This window comes from Dipodomys ordii, unplaced genomic scaffold (assembly GCF_000151885.1).
Source record: "Dipodomys ordii isolate 6190 unplaced genomic scaffold, Dord_2.0 Scaffold45, whole genome shotgun sequence".
NCBI lineage: Eukaryota > Metazoa > Chordata > Mammalia > Rodentia > Heteromyidae > Dipodomys > Dipodomys ordii.
Window position 1 is genome coordinate 5,886,876 of NW_012267261.1, and position 21,286 is coordinate 5,908,161.

Here is a 21,286-nt window from a genome sequence, read left to right on the forward strand (position 1 = left end):
CTTCTGGAAGTGAGAGAAGAGATAGGACTCCTTTACCAAGGGCAGCAAGTACTGGCAGCAATTCTGGAGGTGGGACCAGACCATCAGCAAGGACCAGCCGTATCAGGAAGGCCACAGTGTGAACAACACTTGTGGGTTCTTTTTGTTTGTTTGTTTTTGTGATGCTAGGGATGGAAGCTAGCTTCATGGGTAAGTGAGGCAGACATGCTACCCTTGGGCTGAGCCTCCAGTGTGGTTTTTATTCTAGCAGATTTTTTACATCACCTCACCACAGCCTTGCAAAGAGCTAAGGTCAAGTTCACACCTTCTGAAAGCAAAGGTGTCATGTAACCTATCCAGACACCCAGAAAGATAGCAGCCATGGCAGCACCAAGACCCAAGTCTTTTGGATATTTCCATATTCTTTCCATGTTAGAGAAAAAATAGAGACAAAAGATCAGGGAAGAAACAAAGGAGATAGTGGTAGTGTGGAAGTTTTCAAGAAAGTATGTAAGCTGGGCACCAGTAGTTCATTCCTGTAATACTACCTTCTCAAGAGGCTGGGATCTAAGGATCGTGGTTCAAAGACAGCCCAGGCAGGAAAGTATGGGAGACTCTTATTTCCAATTAACTACCAGAAAAAGGAAAGTGGAGCTGTGGTTCAAGTGGTAGAGCTAATTAGCCTTGAGTGAAAAAGCTCAGAGACCCAGTGCTTAGGCTCTGAGTTCAAGCCCCAGGACTGGCACAGAGAGAGGAGACAGACAGACAGACAGACAGAGGTAGATGGGGGGGGGGAAGGGAGAGAAAGAATGTGAAGTGTGGGCAGATTACACCTGAAGTGGTAATTTCTTAATGCCCCCTAAGTTTCCAGATCTTAGTCACTGCAAGACTGGCTGTTGTTTGTGAGGGGCACGCTTCGAGTCTAAGCTCTTCAGCACCACCATCAGTACCCTCCTCCCACCCCCAGACCCAAACTGTGATGGACCCAGGGAATTTTCTAGGGTTGTATGAACAGAAGAGTCCCGAACAGGCAATTCTACACACCAGAAGATCTTTTTTTTTTTTTTTTTGTCAGTCGTGGGGCTTGAACTCTGGCCCTGGGCGCTGTTCTTGAGCTCTTCAGCTCTACCACTTGAGCCACAGCACTACTCTCAGTTTTCTTGTGCTTAATTAGAGATAAGAGTCTCATGGGGACTTTCCTGCCTGGGCTGGCTTTGAACAGTGATCCCAGATCTTAGCCTCTTAAGTAGTTGGGATTACAGGCGTGAGCTACCAGCACCTGGCAAGATCTAATGTTTTTTAGTTTACTAAATATTATTGAAAAATAAAATTATTGCAGGTACTGGTGGCTCACACCTGTAAGCCTAGCACCGCAGGAGACTAGCACCAACAGCATCACTGTTGGAAATCAGCCTGGGCAGGAAAGTCTATGAGACTCTTCTCTCCAATTGACCATCTAAGAACTAGAAGTGGAGCTGTGGCTCAAAGTGGTAGAACACTATCTTTGAGCAAAGAAGTGCAGGAACAGTGCTCAGACTGAGTTCAAGCCCCAGTTACAACAACATCAACAATGGTTGAGATTCTGGGAGTGAGGAGGTTCATATCCAGCCTCAGTTGGGGTTCAATAGCCCCTACCCCATTGGAGGGTGCACACTCCTAAACCATGTCTGAACTTGTGTTACTTATTTACATGGCTGGAAGTGGTTTGAACTTCATTAGATGTCAACCCAAGTCCATCACTCGCCACTCATGTGACCTTGAATGTGACACTTACTCTATGTTCCAGCTTCCTCACAAGAATGACACAGGGCCTACTGAGTCCACTCTGGGCTTCCCCACCCAGCTACAGTTCGTTGGCTGTCTCTCTGCTGCCCTCAGCTGGTTGCCTCCTCCAACAACTTCAAGATTCAGCTATGAAAGCCGCCATTTGCAAAGATATCCCTCAAAACAGCCCTTTCAAGAGCCCCTGATGCTCCTCCCACTCGGGCATTCAGTGACATTCACTTTTCCCAGGAATTTATTTCCTACCCAGTAGACAAGGGACAAGGTTTCCTTGAGCAGACACATTCCTCCTTAAGGAAGTCCAAAATAGGAAAGGAGAGTCAATCACAATCCTAACTCCTGCCTGGAGTCAGAAGCTGACTTCTGCCCTCATTCCTTCTAGGAAGGGAAAACATCTTCACTGAGTCAAGATGAAGATGTAGCTGGGCGCCAGTGGCTCACGCCTGTAATCCTAGCTACTCAGGAGGCTGAGATCTGAGGATCACGGTTCAAAGCCAGGCAGGGCAAGAAAATTCATGAGACTCTTATCTCCAATAAACCACTAGAAAATCAAAAGTGGCACTGGGGCTGAAGCAGTAGAGGACTTGCCTTGGGCTGAAGAATGTAGAGACAGCGCTCAAGCCCAGAGTTCAAGTCCCACAACCAACCCCCCACCCCACACACACCAAAAAAAAGATGAAGATAAGAAGGTTGGCTCCTCACATGTGCAGGCTACAGGTTAAATGTAGAGTCATGAATCCCACCCACTGCCTGTCCTCTTCACTTTGCATTTGAGTCTTTTCTGTATTGAGTAGAGACCCTCCCTCTGGCACTCCATATTTATACCACAGCTCTACTTCTGACTTTTCTCTGATTAACTGGAGATAAGAATCTCTTGGCTGAGATCCAAGGATCATGGTTCAAAGCCAGCTCTGGCAGGAAAAGTCTTATCTCCAATTAACCACAAAAAGCCAGAACTAGAGCTGTGACTCAAGTAGTAGAGCACTGATGTTGAGCAAAAGATCTCAAAGATAGCACCCAGGCACTGAGTTCAAGCCCAAATACTGGCACACAATACACGCAAAAATGTCTCTTGGATTTCTTGGATTTGTCTTCCCAGGTTGGCTTCAAACTGTGATCCCCAGATATCAGACTTCTGAGTAGCTAGGCTTATAGGCATGAGCCACCAATGCCCAGAAATAGACTGAACCTTTCTAAATGGCTCACTCCTAAGCCAAGGCCCATTCTCACATAACTCTGGAATAACTAAGAGTTTGCACTCTGAGATCAGTAAAAATGAAAAATAAGAAAACAGGAATCTAGAGGCCAGGCGTGGAGGCTCATACCTGCACTCCAGAACTTGGGAAACTGAGGCAGGATTGTGAGTTTCAGGCTATATTGTGATACCTTGTTACAAAAAAAAGCAGCAGTGGTAGAGTTTTTGCCTAGCTTTCAGTCAGAGTAATAGTATCTTTCATGTGGGCTGCTGTAAAGAGAGTACCTAGAAAACTCCATAGCTAGGATTGATAAGCCATGAATGCTCAGCCCTGCTAGTGCTCCTGATCCTCCTGAGCTCAGAGTCTCAGTACTGTTCTGAAATAATCAGAATCCAGCTCTGAAAAAACCAATGACATCATCCAACCACTCCACTCTGGACCAAAGAGATGTCTCACCACAGTTACTGCTCCCAATCCCTTCCTTCCGGGGCAAGGAAAAGGAGGGTTTTCATCTTGTTTTAGAGAAGCCCAGATTCTGAGGCCCTGGGCTGGGAGCCTTCCCAGCCCATCATCCAGACAGCAGGTCACCAGGGAGCACCCACACGTAGAGGAGACCCACACCTCAGGGCCTCAGTGGGCATTAGCCAGAAGTTACTGGTTTTCACTCAGGAAGTAGTCCAGAAGTGCCCACAGAAATGTTCCATACTTTCAGCAAGCCTTGGAAGCCTGGCCTTTTCTATGTTTAACATTTTAACTTTTTATTTTTGGTTGACTGAATGCAAATAGACTCCATCCTTTTCTCAAATTGTTTTTGGAGTGTCCCTTGTGGGTGCACCAAGCCCATTTGTCCATCAACAATGGAGTCAAACCTCACTTCTTCCAGAGGGTGCTGGGAGCCTGGAGCTTGGCCCACAGCTCAGGGCACTGCTGCAAAGTACTGACTGACCCACAGGATTCTGCCTTTTGGGCCATAGTTCATCTAGAAGCACAAAGAGGATCTTTCAAATCTCGTCAGGAGACCTGGCTGCCTTGTCTGGTTCCTGGGGAAAGCCTGCTGTCCCAAAATCTGGTCTCTTATTTTCCTCTCAACCCAACAAACTAAGCTTTGCTCCTCACCACCATGATACTTACTCGTGTCTCATGAGATAGGCCAAGCTGAGACCCTGCTTCCACATCTGTGAGTGCAACCCTATCACCTAAACTGCAGTCATGTTGCACTAGTGAGGGACTTAAAGGAGGCCACAAGGCAGTAGAATATCAAAGAGAGAATAGAAACAGCCTACATGGCCTACTCCAGAGGCTGATTGGGTAAATTATGCTACAAGGATGAAAAGGAAATCTTATCTGTTGTCATTATAGATATATTATCTATTGATGTTTATAATCTATTGATAAGCCACTTAACTGGAATCTAGAGTATCAAAATGCTACATTTAAGGAATATTTGTGCATTAAAAAGATGACAGAAGATTATGCACAAAATCGTTGCAGTGCTTATCTCTGAATAATCAAATTGTGGGTGATTTAACTGTGGCCTTTTGCTTAAAAATATGTCCTAACCAGGCATCAGTGGTTCATGTCTGTAATCATAGCTATTCAGGAGGCTAAGATCTGAAGATTAGGGTGTGAAGTCAGCCAAGGGAGGAAAAGTCAACTCTTTTTTTTTTTTTTTGGTTGGTCGTGGGGCTTGAACTCTGGGCTTGGGTGCTGTCCCTCAGCTCTTCAGCTCAAGGTGAGTGCTCTACCGCTTGAGCCACAGCATCACTTCCAGTTTTCTAGCAGTTTATTGGAGATAAGAGTCTCACAGACTTTCCTGCCTGGGCTGGCTTTGAACTGTGATCCTCAGATCTCTAGCTAGGATTACAGGCGTGAGCCACCGACACACGCATGGTGAAAAGTCAACTCTTCTCTTCAGCTGATTGCCAAAAAAACAAAAGTAGAGGTGTGGCTCAAGTAGTAGAGCTCTAGCCTTGAGCAAAAGTAAACTCAAGGATAATGCCCAGGCCCTGAATTCAACCCCAGGACTGGCACACACACACACACACACACACACACATAAATGCCACCCCAGCCCCCTGACAGTTGCTTACTGGATTCTGTCACTTCTTGGCTGTGACATTGCAAAGGCTCAGGACAGCTTGGGTGTCTGGAGGAGGAGAAGCTGGCATTTTGTAATAAGAGGCGGCTATGTACTAGGTGTGGATATTCTTCTGCCCTGGGCCTTACTTCCAGGCCCTAATGGAAACTGCAGAATGCTTGTACCCACCTTTCTCCATGGCTACCAGGCCCATCTTTCCCTTCAGCACCGAGGTCAGTACAAAGCCCACTTCCTCCAGGGAGCACTTCCATGACTGTCCTTCCTTTAGCCCTGAAAGCCACACTCACCCTCTTTTGCACACTGGGTCCTTCTGCTCTGTATTCAAGTAGGTGACACTCACTGGGCTGAATCCCAGGCCAGGGCCCAGTGTAGCATCTCCAGACCCCGCTCTGTACTTCAGAGGTCCCCTTGTGCTGACTTGGTTGGAATGTGTTTATGTTCTGTGACCCCAAATTTCAGGGCTTTTTATTCTTCTACTTAGCAGAGTGGGGAAGTACTTTCAACTAGGTCAGACGGATTTGAGTTCAAATTCAGACCCTGATGCCTCATTCGCTGTGTGGACTTGAGCAGGTCACATGCGTCTTTAAACCCCAATCTCCTCCTATCCATAATTAGAAGCCCAGGCCTCAGGGTTAAGATCAGCACATTTGAAGCAAGGAGGCTAGTGCCTGGTAACTAGTAAATGCTCAATGAAAGGAAGTTAATGCAAGATTTGGTCCTGGGATGGCCATTAGCCTGGCTATCTAAACCTTGACACTTCTGGGAATAAAAGGGGAGTTGGTTGTTATTATGCCAGATGGCAGGTCACTCCAAGGGTAGCACTGAAAAATGGTCGCCCTCTCTAGCCCTTATTTACCATTAGCCCCCTGAAGCCAAGGGTTGGTTGTCTTTCCTTGGACTGTCCCTGCCTGACCTTCCTTCTGTCTTTCCCCACCCTAAGGCAGCTGAACCTTTCAGGGGCTTTTCCTGGGGGGAGAGTGACCAGATACTGCTGCCTGCTGGGAAGAGGCACTAAAGCAAGCCTCCTTCCTGTCTGCCAGCCAGGACCCCAGATAACATCCCCAGCCCTGTCCCCACCGACCCAGAAGTTACCCACAGAGGCCTACCATGAGAGGCTGAGCCGGTGCAGAGAGGCAGCCCTTGCCTCTTCTTCGGGAGTAAAGGGGTGTCTATGCTCTGTGGCCAGCAGAATTCACCCCAGTGTCCACCCCAGCACTGATCAAAGTTCCCAGCAGTGGTTCCTCCCCTCACGTGGGCTGAGTGTTCCCGGAATGTCACCAGGGTCACCTGACAAAGCCTCTGAGGATTACAAAATGACCCTGAACAACTCCCATGGATCACAGTCCCACTGGAGCCATAGGCTTGACACCCCTAGGATCCCACACTCATCCACCAGGCTGCACTGAGGAGAGCACTGGGCCCAAAGGTCCAGTGAATGGAAGGCAGGGCTGGAGCCCCATTGCAGCTGCTGCCGGCCACAGACACCTGCTCAGACCCACGGCCACCATTCTAAGGGGCTGGGGCTCTGTTGTTCTGTTGGTGAGCTTGTTTAATGAACCAACTTTTTAAACCTTTTCTGAATTAAAAGAGGGAAAAGAAGTTTGGCCCAATATAAAGTAGGAGACTTGTTCATGCAGGGGCATGCAGGACTGAAAGAGCATTAGGAGATGCCCAATCAGAGGCTATAGAGTGAAGGGAAGAGTGGGTAGTGGGTGTGCAGTGGGTGTGTGGCTGAGTGAACTGCAGTGCCTTCCTAGAAGAAACTCCAGTCAGGACTAGTGGCACATGCCTACAATCTCAGCATCTCAAAGGCTGAGGCAGGAGGCTAGAGAATTGAAGAACAACCCGGGCTACATAGAAAGATTCTATCAAAAAGAAAAAAAAAGAGCCAGGTCCAGTGGCTAAAGCCTATGATCCTAGCTACTCAGGAGGCTGAGATGTGAGGATCATGGTTTGAAGTCAGCCCAGGCAGGAAAGTCCAGAGACTCTTATTTCCAATTAACTACCCCCTCTCCCCACCAAAACAAACAAACAAACAAACAAAAACAAAACAGAAATGGAGTTGTGGCTCAAATTGTAGAGCACTAGCCCTAAGCTAAAAAAAAAAAATCTCAGAGACAGTGCCCAGTCTTGAGTTCAAGCTCCAGGACTGTCATAAAAAGAAAAGGTAAGGAGTAAAGAGGACAGGGGAGGGGAGGGGAGGGGAAAGGAAGGCAAGGGAGGGGAGGGGAGGCCAGGAGAGGAGGAGGAGAAGAAGGGAGGGCAGGAGAGGGGAGGAGAGGGGAGGAGGAGGAGGAGAGGAGAGGAGAGGAGAAAAAAGGGGAGGAGAAGAGGAAGAGAGGGGAGAGGAGGAAAGGAGAAGAAGAAGGGGAGGAGAGGGGAGAGAGGAGAGGAGAGGAAGAAATAAGAACAGTCACCTAGCTCAGTCACCTAATTTGTTAGGTGATTCTGGGAAATTCCTTTCCTTCCTTGAGCTCACTTTCTATATCTTCACTTTCTTTGTGATAGTCTTCAGGTTTCTATTTCCAGCCACAGTGGTCTACAGATACCATTTTGATCCCCACTCACTTTGCAAGGACCTAATCTCAGCATAGAGTACTTTTTGTGGGTGAGTCTCCAGATCAGCTTTAATTCTGTGAAGAGCAGAATCTAGCCAGGAGCTGGTGGCTCACACCTGTAATCCTAGCTACTCAGGAAGCTGAGATCTAAAGATCATGATTTGAAGCCAGTTCAGGCAGGAAAGGCCGTGAGACTCTTATCTACAATTAACCACCAGAAAAAGCCAGAAGTGGCACTGTGGCTTAAGTGGTAGAGCACTAGCCTTGAGCAAAAAAGGAACTCACTCAAGGGACAGAGCCCAGACCCAAAGTTCAAGCCCCAGTACTGGCACAAAAATAAAGAGCAGAATCCACAGATGTGAGACCCCTCACCAAGACATTCACGGAGAACACACATCCTGTGTATATTGTTTATTATCCATTCTGTACACCGACTTTATTACAAGTAACATCTAGTAAAGCACAGACCCCCAACCCTGCCCACCAGGGCTCACATTCTAACAGCCCCAGGGGCCTAGTAATTTCTCAATGCACCGCCAAGCACCTGTAGCTATTTGCAGTGACTTCTAAGGAAGGCACTGAGGATCTGCTATGTAAGGTAGCATGAAAGCAATGGGTGGTGAGAACATTCTCTCTTTGGGAGAAGGAGATTCTGGGAATGGAAGGAATGAAGAACCCAAAGCATCCTGCCACCCATCCTCTATGAACCACACTGTGATTTCCTTCTCCATCACCTCCCCAACACCAGATTTAGCTCTAACTGCCTGGCCTGTCCACCTGTGTGAGGCTTATTGCAAAAGGCTGTAGGACACATCCACGGTCTTTTCAGCAATTCTACGGATTCAGTTAAGTGTCTGCCCTACATTTCCTGAGGCTGAAGTCAGCTACAGAAGAAGCTCTCCTCTGACATCTGAAGGATTGCGGTGACTGTGTGGCTTTCCAGGAAAGGCTATAAGAACCTGGGTGTACGTCTACATTTTAGAGAGGAGAAACACATACACAGCCCAACAATTCCCATGATGAGTGCCAGTTTTTCTTCCATGGGTGGGTGAGAGAAATCTTTCCCTGTATTTACAAAGCTTTGGATCTACACAGCACCAGGTGAGACTCCAATGACTGAATCTACAGGAGGCACTAGGGAGATGAATCCTATTTCCTTTGGTCTCAAGATGAAATCCCTAGACAAGACGTGTCGTCTGGTACAGACTTGGAAAAGCAAAGGCACAGACTCCTGAGCAACATATAGAACAAGCAGCTTTTGCTCTTTCACAAGAGGGCAGACATAAAAGGATGTAAGTTGGGGCATCCATGTATTGAGCACTTTTTAAATCACTGGTTCTAATTGGCTTTTTTAGATTTTCTCCAACACTGACTTCCCTTCCCCATTCCTATGAAGGTAGCTGCTAACTGGTAAGCCAGTGAACAGAGAGAAAGGGAACTCTGTATCCTAACCCAGCTTTGGAAGACCACATTGCTCATTCCAAGCCCAGGAATAGAGTGAATGTTTCATTCTGTTGGAGGAAACCATCCACCCAACATTTGTGGGAACTCCCTGATCAGACAACTGAAGGAAGGATCTGGTGAAGGGAAGACCAGAGAAGCTGAAGGGCCTGACAAAGGAGAGAAGGTCTGATGACTCCATCCAACCTCTGCTGGGAAAAAGGAACAGGTGAGCTCAGAAGTTCATAGAAAGGGTCCATCCCTTCCATCTAGGGGCATATCTGAAGACAGCTATCTTATGGCACGCCTTTGGACCAGAGAGAAAAGCACTGGGGCATCAGCCAAGGAGAGAAGCCCAGAGGTTCTGGGTTAAGATTGGCAGGGAACACTGGAGACTAAGGATTCTTACCTTCTCTCCACCTCTGGTCCCCTCCTTCCTGAGCACAGCTGGAGCCAGGGCATAGAAGCACTTGATGGTTCTGTGTTTGAGGACTGTGGACCAAAGCATGCCTCCATGAGGAGGAGGGCAGGCCCAGCTTCCCCTCTAGCCCCAGGACCCACATAGTAAGCTGCAGTCAGCAGAAAGATGCCCATACTCTGAGCTGCGGGCTCACTTCCTTTTGGGTCTAGGCAAGCCTTGCCCAGGTATACCTAAAGTTGCTACAGATACTTTGTAAACATCTTGGAGATCCAGATTTGCCTTGGGACATGACAACTCTTGAGTGACATCAGATTCTCTGGGATAGAGAGTAAAAGGCTATAAAGGGCAGTTGTTTTTGTTGTTTGTTTTGAACAAACCTTTCTTTCTGAACCTTTCTGCCAGGAGAGTGGAGAGGAAACCTAGTTACTCTTAAATCGAGTGCTAAGGCCCTGGGGAATTCCTGGGGAAGCAGGAGGAGCTATAAGTGTGGATCAGGATGGTTGGAGAGTTTTGTAGATCCTGGAAATTCTTTCCTGAATAGATACAGAAACCTGAAATTCTCCATTTTCATTTTTACTTTAGAATTGGAGAACTTGCTGTCCAGAGAAAAACCAAGCATGTCCTTATAGATCTTTTTCTTTTTCTTTCTTCTTCTTCTTTCTTTCTTAAACAAATGTGAATGTATGGATAGCAGGAAAGGCAGCAAAAGCAGGTTATTGGTGAGACTGTAAACTTGAACCCAAACCAACCAATTTATAACCAGACCACCAGCAGAGGGCGCCCCAGAGAGTTCCCTCTCACCCAGTGTGACCTGTCAGTGAGCACCTCAGGCAGCTGTCTGTGAAAGCCCTGAAGTCTAGCTGCTAGCTGACTAATGTTGATGGAGAATTTTAGCATGGCATTAGAGGGATTCCTGGTTTCCATTACACTTGGATGTTCAGTGAAAGACCTCATCTCTGAGCTATTTTACTTCCCCCAAATGGAGAGTGAAAATTCAAAACAGATATAGGCATATTATGCCCATAAAAGGCACCAGCAGAAGGCCCTCCAATGAATGGCTGGTTGGCAGGAAAGGGGGCGTAGCTGGATAGGCTGTTGTAGTCAGGATGCTTCTGACCTGTCCAGAATCTTAGAATATAATAGGACCTCCTCTCCAAGCAGAGCCTCCCGTGCCTCTCCCTTGATCTCCTCCACCGCTGGGTTGGTCCCCTGGGGGGACAGTGACAGCCATCCTCCCAGTCCTCTGGAAGAAGCTTGGGAGGAGTCGTGTTCTTGTTCTTAATCTGATCCTGTTGATCTGGGTATGTTTGGTTTATGGCCATTCACCAAGCTGCACCACGCTTCCACTTTTATGTTGATATAGGATACTTCAATTAAAAAAAGAAAACCATAGGGGTGAATGCAAGTACCCCAGGCATCAAGTTTTTTTTTCCATTTAGTACCAATAGGATGGCTTCAGTGTTTTCTCAAGTTAGAAATTCTATGTGATTTTATTTCATAAAGGGCTAAAAAAATGTTGTTTGCAGTTTCAAAATACTCTCTGAAAGGATGAACTTATTGCACTTGATGCCTTTTTTTTTTCCTTCTCCAGATGAGAAATCCCAAGCAATGCTGACGACGGCTGTGTCCATGGCAGACCAGCATGGATTTCCTTCTCTCTTACAGAGCATCCTGCAAGCCCAGGTGCTCAGCAGCTTGTAAGAAACCAGCTGACTGGTTTCAAGCCTTCTTGGAGGAGAGAATTCACTTTACCTTGAGGAGCAGAATCAAGCCATGGCACACACAAAAGAAGCAAAAGAAGAAACATCAACTTATATAATACCTTGAGGAGAGGGGCTGTCTGGGTAGAGAACTATCCCACAAAGTGAGCAAGCAGGCTTTGCCATGGAGTCTACAGCGAACAGGAGGAGGCTGAGCACAGGGAAGGTTGCTCTTGGAGGAAAGTGGTAAGGGTTTGGGGAGAAGAGCCCCCTCTGAAAGAGAGTTAGGCATGGGGCCTAGAAGCCCCTCATTTTTCTATGGCCCGTTGGATCTCTCTGTTGGTATAAGGCCTATGAGACCTGTTTCTCTAAAGTAGAACTGAGCAGATCAAGAGAACAAGAAACACCTTCCTCTAGGGCCGAGATGGCTAGCAGAGCTTGGCTCTGTGCACCTAAGGTTAGAGACTTCATGGCCACATTTCCAGGTCCTCCTTTCTAACCCTTCCCAAGCCCTGCTCCAGCCTGCCCCCCTAACACTCATTGGGAGCCTTCATCTGCATCAGGACGGCCTGGCTCCTTTTCTTGCAGCAACAGCAACAGATGCAGGCAGCCAGAGAACAAGCCAAGGCAATAATACCAATGACAATGGCGGCGATGGCAAGCCCGCTCTGGGCCCTGGTCATTCCCCATGTGTTGCGATCATCAGTGGCACCAATAGTGGTCAGATCGGTGTAGTCTTCCACAGGGCTGGTGATGATGTCAGTGGTGGAGGAGATGGATGTGGTGTCGGGGTATCTGGGGGTCTCAGGGTAGCTGGGGGTATCTGGGTATTGTGGTGTTTCCGGATAGCTGGGCGTTTCGGGGATTGCTGGGACCTGGCCACTTGGCATAGGGCCATTGACATTGATGATGATGAGGGACTGGCCTCGAACATTGGCTGGGCTGGAACACACTGGCAGAGTGTCCGTCCCTAATCTGGCCTTGTTCATCAGGAGCCAGTTGCGAAGGGGAAGGATGTCAGAGTCACATCTCCAGGGATTGTCATAAAGTCTCAGCTCACACAGGTTTCCCAAGTGATCAAAAATGCCCCGGGGTAGGTTCTCTAGGTAGTTATTCTGCAGCTGGATGGTCATGAGGCCATTGACGTTGGAAAAGAGGCTCCCTGGGAGCTGTCTGAGTCGGTTGTTCTGCAGGGAGATGTTCTGCAAGTTGGCTAGCATACGGAAGACATTCCCATCCAGGTCCTGCAGAGCGTTGGTGTGGAGGGAGAGCTCTCGGAGCTCTGTCAGCCCATTGAAGGCACCAGGGGAGATGAAGCTGATCTGGTTGCGACTAAGAATCAGCACCTGCAGCTGGTTGAGGCTGCTGAAGATGTTGTCAGGCAAAGAAGTGATTTGGTTATCATAGAGCCACAGCTCTCGCAGGTTGTGCATGGGCCCAAAGATGCCTGGAGAGAGCTCCTTCAGGGAGTTCCCGAAGAGCGTGAGCCGGTTGAGTTGGGGCAGCTGCATGAAGATGCCAGGGGGCAGCTGTGAGATGTGGTTATTGGACAAATAGAGTCTCTGGAGGTTACGATTGTTGTGGAAGAGGCCAGGGGAGAGTGTGCTGATCTGGTTCTGCTGAAGGGCCAGCTCCTGGAGGTTGCCCAGCCCATCAAAGGTGCCCATGGGAATGTCTGAGAGCCTGTTCTCAAAGAGTCGGAGGACCTGGAGGTTGCCGAGATGCTGGAAGACCCTGGGGGACAAGTGAGTGAGGCTGTTCTTGCCCAAGTTGAGTTTGGTAAGCCCCACCAGGTGGTCAAAGACGCCATCGGGAACGTATTCCAGATGATTCCCATGCAGCTGCAGCTCCTTAAGGTTGCTGAACTGGGAGAAGTGGGCTGGCTGGATCTGCACCAGCTGGTTACTGGACAGGAGGAGGGACTCCAGGTTGTCCAGGCCCTGGAAGAGGCCGACGGGCAGCATCTGTAGCTTGTTGTTGGCCAGGCTGAGGTAGCGCAGGGAGCCAAGGTTGCGGAAGGCACCCGGCATGATGTGGGACAGCTCATTTTTCTCGATCCTCAAGGCAATGAGGGCTGAGATGTTGAGAAATGGGGCCTCGTTGAGCTCAGTGATGTGTGTGTTGAGGATCTGCAGGCTCATGGCGTTCCAGGGCAGAGGGCTGGGCACTGCCACGATGCGCGCCCCCGTGCACTCCACTTGGGAGGCCCGTGAGCAGGTACACTCACTAGGACAGCCATAGTAAGCCAAGCCTGCAGCCCAGGCCTGGCAGCCCACCAGCAAGAGGAGATAATGTTTCAGTGGCATGGCCTGTGGGGAGAGAGAGAGAGAAAGAGAGAGAGAGAGCGCCTAGGTGAGTCAAAAATCACCTCACTGACTTAAGCCAGTTTTAAGCCAACATCAACCTTCAGGATCAATCAGGGCTTGGCTTTGAGCCCTGTGATTATGTCCCCAATTCAGTACCTCCCTGTTCTGGCCAAAAAGCCTTCTTGTTTCTCCCTCCCATGCATACCTTCGTGGCTAGGCCCAAGCCATCCCTCCATCTAGAGTGCTCCTTGTCCTCTCCCCCTGTCCTCCCCATTCTTTTAAGTCAAGTTCAAATACAATCGACTGTTGGAAACGTTCCCAGTTCCACTTGGCATTCATTACCTCCCATGCGAGTGGTCACCTCAACCTCCTCTGTTGCCCCAGGCAGCCTTGTGTGCCATTCTGTTCTCAGTGCTTGTTAAAGAGCTTTCTAAGGACAAGGAGCTCATCTTTCAATCCTACAGGCTGTATCAGCTCCTCAGTAGCCCTCATGGTATCTGGACAGGTTGGCTGGACACAGCTTTGTCAGGAGGAATAGAGAGGACATGAGAAAAAGTAAATCGGGCTGACGCCTGGGAAGATGTTCAGGCTATAAAGAAAATGGCTTCCAGGAAGGGCAGCAGCAGCAGAAGCTGGAAGAGTGAGGGCCACACTGCCAATGGATGGGAAGAATACAGAGAAGCTCAACTCTTCCGCCACTGTGGCCCGGCCCTGCCCTGCCCGGCCCTGCCCAGCCCATCATTGCCAACAACCTGACCCTTTGTGAGCCCTTCCATGTGTGCTGCTTCTAGGGTTAACTCAAACCACTTTTATGATGAACGGCCATTGTCTGCACCGTGCGCTGACTTTTGGGAGGGGCTGTCAGGACTCACAGATGCCTGGGGCCTGGTTTCTGGGGACTCGTCCCAGTTTCCATAAAGAAACACTGGGTGGCCTGGAGTGAGTCCCAGAAAACTTAGACACATTTTATTCTGAAGTGTATGGGGGAATTCAGATGCCCACTGAGGCGCAGAGCTGATCCGGGAAAAGAACCAAAATCATGAAAGATTTGAAGTCACTCCTGATGACATTTTCTATAGGCTGAGATCTGAGGATAACGGTTCAAAGCCAGCCCAGGCAGAAAAGTCCGTGAGACTCTTATCTCCAAGAAGCCACTAGAAAACTGGAAGTGGCCCTGTGGCTCAAGAGGTAGAGTACTCGCCTTAAGCTGAAGAGCTGAGGGAGAGTACCCAGGCCCAGAGTTCAAGCCCCATGATCAACCCCCCCCAAAAAAAATGTAGACAGAATAGTCGGGCACCAGTGGCTCACACCTGTACTCCTAGCTACTCAGGAGGCTGAGATCTGAGGATTGCGGCTCAAAGCCAGCCAGGGCAGGAAAGTCTGTGAGACTCTTATCTCTAATTAACCACTGGAAAATCAAAAGTGGCGCTGTGGCTCAAGTGGTAGAGCACTAGCCTCGAGCTGAAGAGCTGAGGGACAGCGCCCAGGTCCAGAGTTCAGGCCCCATGACCAGACCCAAAAAAAAAAAGAAAGAAAGAAAGAAAGAAAGAAATACGGGTTGCTCTAAGTGCAGGTCCCTATGTGAGTATCTAAGTACTACTGTTTGACCTTCAATGCATCTTAAATTTGATTTCAATGAAGACTGAGGCTGTAGAGTTACAGATTCCCCATCTGCTTAGTGGGGATGATGACATGACCTCTGTCCCTTCTTGGGGCTGTTGTGAAGAGCGAATGGGAGAAAAGACCTGAGGGCATCCTGTAAGCGTGCCAATGTATGAGTGTTCCACTTACCCACAATGTCCACCTGTAGACTTCTGAAGGCAGGAAGGCCTCAAAGAGTTTCTGATCCCAGGAAGTTTTGTGAAGGGACAGGATTTTGATGTACAATTGAGAGCATTTGTCACTTCAAAGGGGCCTGTGACTTCTGAAGGGCTAAGGGGTTACTACTTCATATCATTTTATGGAAAAATAAAAGCTTAGAACTCCAAGTATTAAAGCAGTGTCTTGCCTTGTGTCTGTGTGTGTGTATGTGTGTATGTGTGTGTGTATATTGATATGGGAGCTTGAACTCAGGGTTTCAAGCTCTGTCTTAGCTACGTTGTTCAAGGCTAATACTCTACCACTTAAGCCACACCTCCATTTCTGGCATTTTGCTGGTTAATTGGAGATAAGGGTTGAATTTGTCTGCCCAGGCTAGCTTCAAAGGATGATGCTCAGAGCTCAGCCTTCTGAGTAGCTAGCGTTACCAACATGAGCTACCAGTACCCATTTAGTCTCTCTCCTTTTAATGAGCAAAGACTTGAGTTGGAGGAAGGATTGTGAAATGAGGCATATACTAGGCACAGGCTGGCTGGATAGAGAAGGCTCTCAGAACTCATATTCCTGAGCCTGGCTGATAACAGAAAACTATCTCGAGTTTCCACTCTGACCTTGCTCCCCAACAAGCACAATGTAAAGGGGAAACCCTCACCCCGTTCATCAGGTGACTCATCCCCCACCCACATAGACCTTGACTGTTAACTTATTCACAGCCCACCCAAGCCCTGACAAAGTGGACTTGGGTTAAAGACTTTGGTGAGGTAATGAATAGAACAGCGGGGAAAGGAGAGGAAATAAAACACCTTGGCCAATGGAGTGTATAGACAATGGACCTAGACTATACTGTGAACCACATCTAAAAAAAAAGTGAACTCGTGTAGAAAAAAATGGCAGGTCTAGAAATTGACAGCAGAACACTGTTTGCACAGAGGGCACATGCAAAAAAGTGCTTAACATCCAACACTGAGGGCCTCTTGTTGATATGGTAATAAAGAAAGGAGGCTGGCCACAAAAACTGATGTGATCTAAGACTTCGTTTGTGGATGTATCAATTGTGGAACAAGAGCCCTGCCCTACCCTGCCCTGCCCTGGCTCTCAGTCACATCTCTACTGCTGTGTTCTCTTCTTCTCTGAACTTGAAGGTAGATAATGAGGAGCTGGCTTCCTGATGAACTTCTAGAGGATGGGGAGGGGACCCAGAAACCAGAACATCTAAGCATCGTTTGAAGGAGCTGGGAATGAATAGCCAGGAGAGATGTAGGGAGTTACCAGCCCCTCCCAGTACACACAAAGGCAGCCCTGGGATAAAAGAAGCTACCTGACTCAGTGTGACTCCTGAGGCCAAAGCTGGTGTACAGAGGCCATGGGGTCATAGATTTCCATCAGTAAGAGCTTGTCCACACTCAGAACTGACAACTTCGTAGAGATGGCTAAACTTCTCATGACTGGGTATGTTAAAGCAGAGTTGAGCAGCCACCTGATAAGGAAGGTGAAGAGAAGATTTCTATACCCAGCAGGAAGGCAGCCTAGAAGACAGCAATGTGCTGCCATCCCTAACATTTCCAAGGCTCTTCCAGGCCCTGGAGGTAAAGCACTGTCTCCTACGACCACTGAGCCTATGTTCCCAGGGGCTGTGAGGGCCCATCCCTTAGGTGGATGTTTTTAGGATTATCTAATGTCACCTGGCACTGATGGCTCACTACTGTAAGCTACTCAGGAGGTTGAGATCTGAGGACTCCAATTCCAAGCCAACTCAGGCAGGGAAGTCCATGAAACTATCTACAATTAACCACCAAAACATTGGAAGTGGAGCTGTGGCTCAATTCATAGAGTACTCCTCTTGAGTAATAAAGCTAAGGTATAGTGCCCAGGCCCTGAGTTCAAGCCCCAGGGATGGCACACACAGACACAGACATAAACACACAGATGAGGTTTTGCTTGGACTTGTGCTGGTTGACTGACTGACTGGTTGATTAAATGATTGATTGATTGGTTTACAGTAGTCCTTGAATTTGCTGGGCAGGTTTTCTACCACCACTTTGGACATATCCTTAGCCCCCACTTTTTTTTTCAGTTATTTCTCAGATATGAGCTTGAGTGTTTACCTTGGCTGGCTTGTGAAACTCTACCTCTACCTCCTCCAGAGCTGGGATTACAGGAATTCTTCAACCTAGCCAGCTTGTTCTTTGAGACAGGGATCCAATTAACTTGTTTCGGTCTAGGTTAGCCTTGAACTGAGATACTACTTTCTCCACTTCCCAAGGAGCTAGGATTATAGACACAGGCCACTATTCCAAGCGTAAGTTTCCTGTGTAAATGTGAAGAGGACTCATCAGAGTCCATACTCTTTAGCTAAGGAGGGACATCAAGCCACTCCCGAGAAGAGCTCTGGGCCAGAAGACTGCACCTCATAGCTGGGAGGTGTCAGGGAGATAATTCAAAGTGGGAACCCAGCAACTGCTGGCTAAAAGGGACCACACTCAGTGCAACAAATATTACAGGAATCTGAAGATTGTCTTCTTATTAACCATCCTGTCTGCGGAGCCCACCCAGAGCCACATAACAGCTGCTTCCTGCTTTTTAGCAATGTGACTGTGGCCACTTGGAGCAGCCAGCCTATAGCAAAGAGCCCGCCTCTGCCAGATGCAGACTCTCAGGGGACAGAGAACCCCATGCAGGCCTGGGGCTGGGTCTTGGACTTGAAGCCAGTACTCCAGACACGTGTACAACAACATCCGGCCTTCAGGAGCCGGTACCCGGTGGCCTAATAGCCCACGCTGTCCAGTGCTGCTTGGCAGCCGTGATGATGGCAGTTAAAGACCCACAAAGCTGCCCTAATTACACCTCCCTCCCCCAGGCAGCTGAGGGCATTCTCAATCACTGCAGCAACTCAGTCCAGCCCTTGTCCCGCCCTAGGGGAAGAGAGTAATACCTGGTGTCAGTCAAGGCCCATGAAGTCAGTGAGCTGGGCAGCCAGACCGAAGGACAGTCAGACAGCTCACCTGGACATGGACGCAGCCCCTCCCCAATAGAAGAAGCCATTGAACCAGGGCGCTGGCTGTGGGGCTCCATGCAGAAACTCCCTGTGACTCATGAGCGAACACATAATTAGCACGGAAGCCCTGGGCTTTGTTGGTTGGTTTAATACCAACACTTATTCCCTAAACACAACATTCCCTGGAAGGAGACTGCTTCTTATTCCACACCCTACAAAGGGAAACTTTGGGGAAGAAAAAAAAAAATACAGTCTAGGAGACTCATATTCTACTCTGGTCTTGCCAGCCAGTTGTGGCCTGACTTGAGGGAACTATTTCAGGCCTCAGTTTTTCCTTTAGTAAAGGCTTGCCGATCTGCTGTCTCCTGACTGGAGGAGGAAGGAGGTTGGACTGAAGGCTTGCATTTCTCCTGGTGACTCAGTTCCCCACAAGTCACAGCACTGCCACATGAGCACACCGAGCCTTGAGGATCGTGTATGCATCTTTTCAGAGGCACCTCGTTTCAAGAGGCTCTAGGCAGTGCAGCCCCACTAGGAATCTCTTCATATTACCTATAATAGCCATTCCATAGGACCCAGGACCTAAGAGAGGCTGTAGAAAACATCAAGTCCTGCTCCCTCTCTGTGTACCTGGGAAAACTGGGGTCCAGACTTGGGCTTTATGTCTTCTTCTTGTAATTGGTTTCCTCTGTAGCCGAATGAGCCCAAGCAGCCCAAGGCTCCCAAGGGAGAAGTTAGGGCTGGAGCTGTCCTCCCCTCCCCCAGCCAGGGCTGTCCTCAGTCAGAGCTGGGTGCAGAGAGCCTGAAGTCACCAAGAGACTTGGAACTCAGGCCTCACTGCACCTAGAGTAGCACAAAAGCCTGATGCTGGTGACTCATGCCTGTAATCGTAGAGAAGGCTAAGATGAGGATCACAGTTCAAAGTCAGCCTGGACAGGAATGTCCATGAGACTCTTATTTCTGATTAACAACCAAAAGGCCGGAAGTGGAGATATGGCTCAAGTGGTAGAGCACCAGCCTTGAGTGGAAAAGCTGAAGGAGAATGTGCATGCCCTGACCCTGAGTCCAAGCCCCAGTACTGACCCAAAACCAAAAAGTAGCACAGAGAAATAACCCAGGAAGCTTACTGACTTCAACTGACATAGCTTTGCAGCCAGAGGCAAAGTACATGGATTAATACATAGACAACACTTAGACTAGTTCTTGGCACAAAGTGAGCATCTAATAAATGTAAGTGGTGATTATTGCTATTTCATTGTTGAATAAAACCAGATCTCTGGGTTTCCACCCACAGAAATCTTAATCCTTAGATTTGGGCAGGGCCCAGGACTTTAGGTGATTAAGAGCACCCTCCCCCCAGCCCTGTCACCTTGCAGGCATCCACAGACTACATTCAGAACCATCCAGAGTGAAGCCTAATCCAGCCTGGGACACAGTCATACATCATTTACTTCCAAGAACAGAGAGAACATGGTACAGGAGGCCAACGGTCCTGCCTCAGCATCTTCTTCCTTCAGGGCTCTGTTCCGTATCCCCACCAGGAAGCTGAAATTTATATGCTGCTTCCAGATACAGGGCATCAGAGGTGCTCTTGAGACCCTCTCTTCAAACCATCCAGCCAGATAAGAAAACTGAGGAGTTCCCACCCCACCCACTCTGGGAACTGGAGACTTGTCTAAGGTCATATACAGTCTGTTGAAGACTTTTGACACACTGGCAGGGGCCTCTAACCCTGGGGCTTGATGAAGTCTTCCACTTATCATCACAAGACTGAAGGACCTGTTTGGGCACTGCAGGGGTAGGGGGAAGGGTTGGACTTGTTTCCATCATTCTAAACTGATCCACTCCCTTCACCTGCCCACCATTATTACCTAACTTGAAGTCCTCTTCCAATTCCCATGCCATTTGGTCTCAGGAAATTTCCTTTAAGGCTTCTCTGATGCTGAGCTTGTTCAGTTTCACAAGAGTAATTCAGAGGGGGAGAGGGAAGGGACAGAACAGCTACCCAAAGGGATTAGTTGGCCCTAGTAATCTTAACATACACAGCTCCTGTGCAGGCTTCTGATTTTGAAGCATTACAAACACCAGGAGCATCCTTAAACCCTAAACCAAACCTGACCACCACACCACTACCATCACCACAGTCCTCCACAGTAGTTGATAGCTGATTCTCATCTCTTACAGCCCTTCAAAGCATAACATTGTTCATTACTCTAAAAAGAAACTGAACAAGAAAAAGCAACTCCTTTCTAGCCCCTCTGTGGAGATCCTTCCCAGGGTTGGGGGAGGTCAAACATGGCTTCCTACTGACTCTAAAGCAGGACCCTAATTTGTGTGGCCAGACTGGCCAGGGGTTCTGACAAATCACAGAGCATAATTTCTTGCTTCCAGAAGGCAGGACTTTTTTGGAAGGAGCCAAGGTCTTCAAACATGCTCCTCCTACTCAGGAGAATACTTAAGAGCCCAAAGTAGGTCCAACTGGATCAGTCCCAGGAAGCATCTGGAAGCAGCTTCCAAACCTCATGTTCCAAAGCTGAGGGAGACACAGAAACTCGAAGCTACAGTCACTCTTTTGTGGTCAGGATTTAGAGAGGCAAATGGCCGCCTGTAATCACAGCCTCCGACTGTTTACTGGCAGGACAAAGTCAGGGCAACTTCACGTGCCCCATTTCTCCACATCTGGATCTATTTTTACCGGTCCCTGCCACCCCTCCACTTACTGAGAAATGCAAGCTAGTGTCCCCCAACCCTACGAGAACCTTCCTGCACTTTCTTTAGTGTCTTTTCAGTGTTCTCCCCTGGCCAACCCCCTCACAGCCTGCCCAGCTGACTCAAGACCACAGGCAAATTGGAGTGTCTGGTCCTGAATTTGGCCCAGATGTTCAGGCAAAGCAGGAAGAAGAAGAAGAAGAAGAAGAAGAAGAAGAAGAAGAAGAAGAAGAAGAAGAAGAAGAAGAAGAAGAAGAAGAAGAAGAAGAAGAAGAAGAAGAAGA

General features: G+C 48.5%; 1 protein-coding gene across 1 annotated transcript; it reads right to left on the reverse strand.

The window, feature by feature from the left end:
• Positions 1–11,704: 11,704 nt before the first annotated feature.
• Lrrc15 (leucine rich repeat containing 15) lies at positions 11,705–13,480 on the reverse strand. Its single transcript, XM_013019408.1, has one exon. It carries the CDS (start codon positions 13,478–13,480, stop codon positions 11,705–11,707), a length of 1,776 nt encoding a protein of 591 aa, XP_012874862.1.
• Between the last annotated feature and the right edge of the window lie 7,806 nt (positions 13,481–21,286).

Coding starts and splice junctions, on each gene's coding strand:
- Lrrc15 (XM_013019408.1), bottom strand. CDS start 13,480: ATGCCACTGAAACATTATCTCCTCTTGCTGGTGGGCTGCCAGGCCTGG.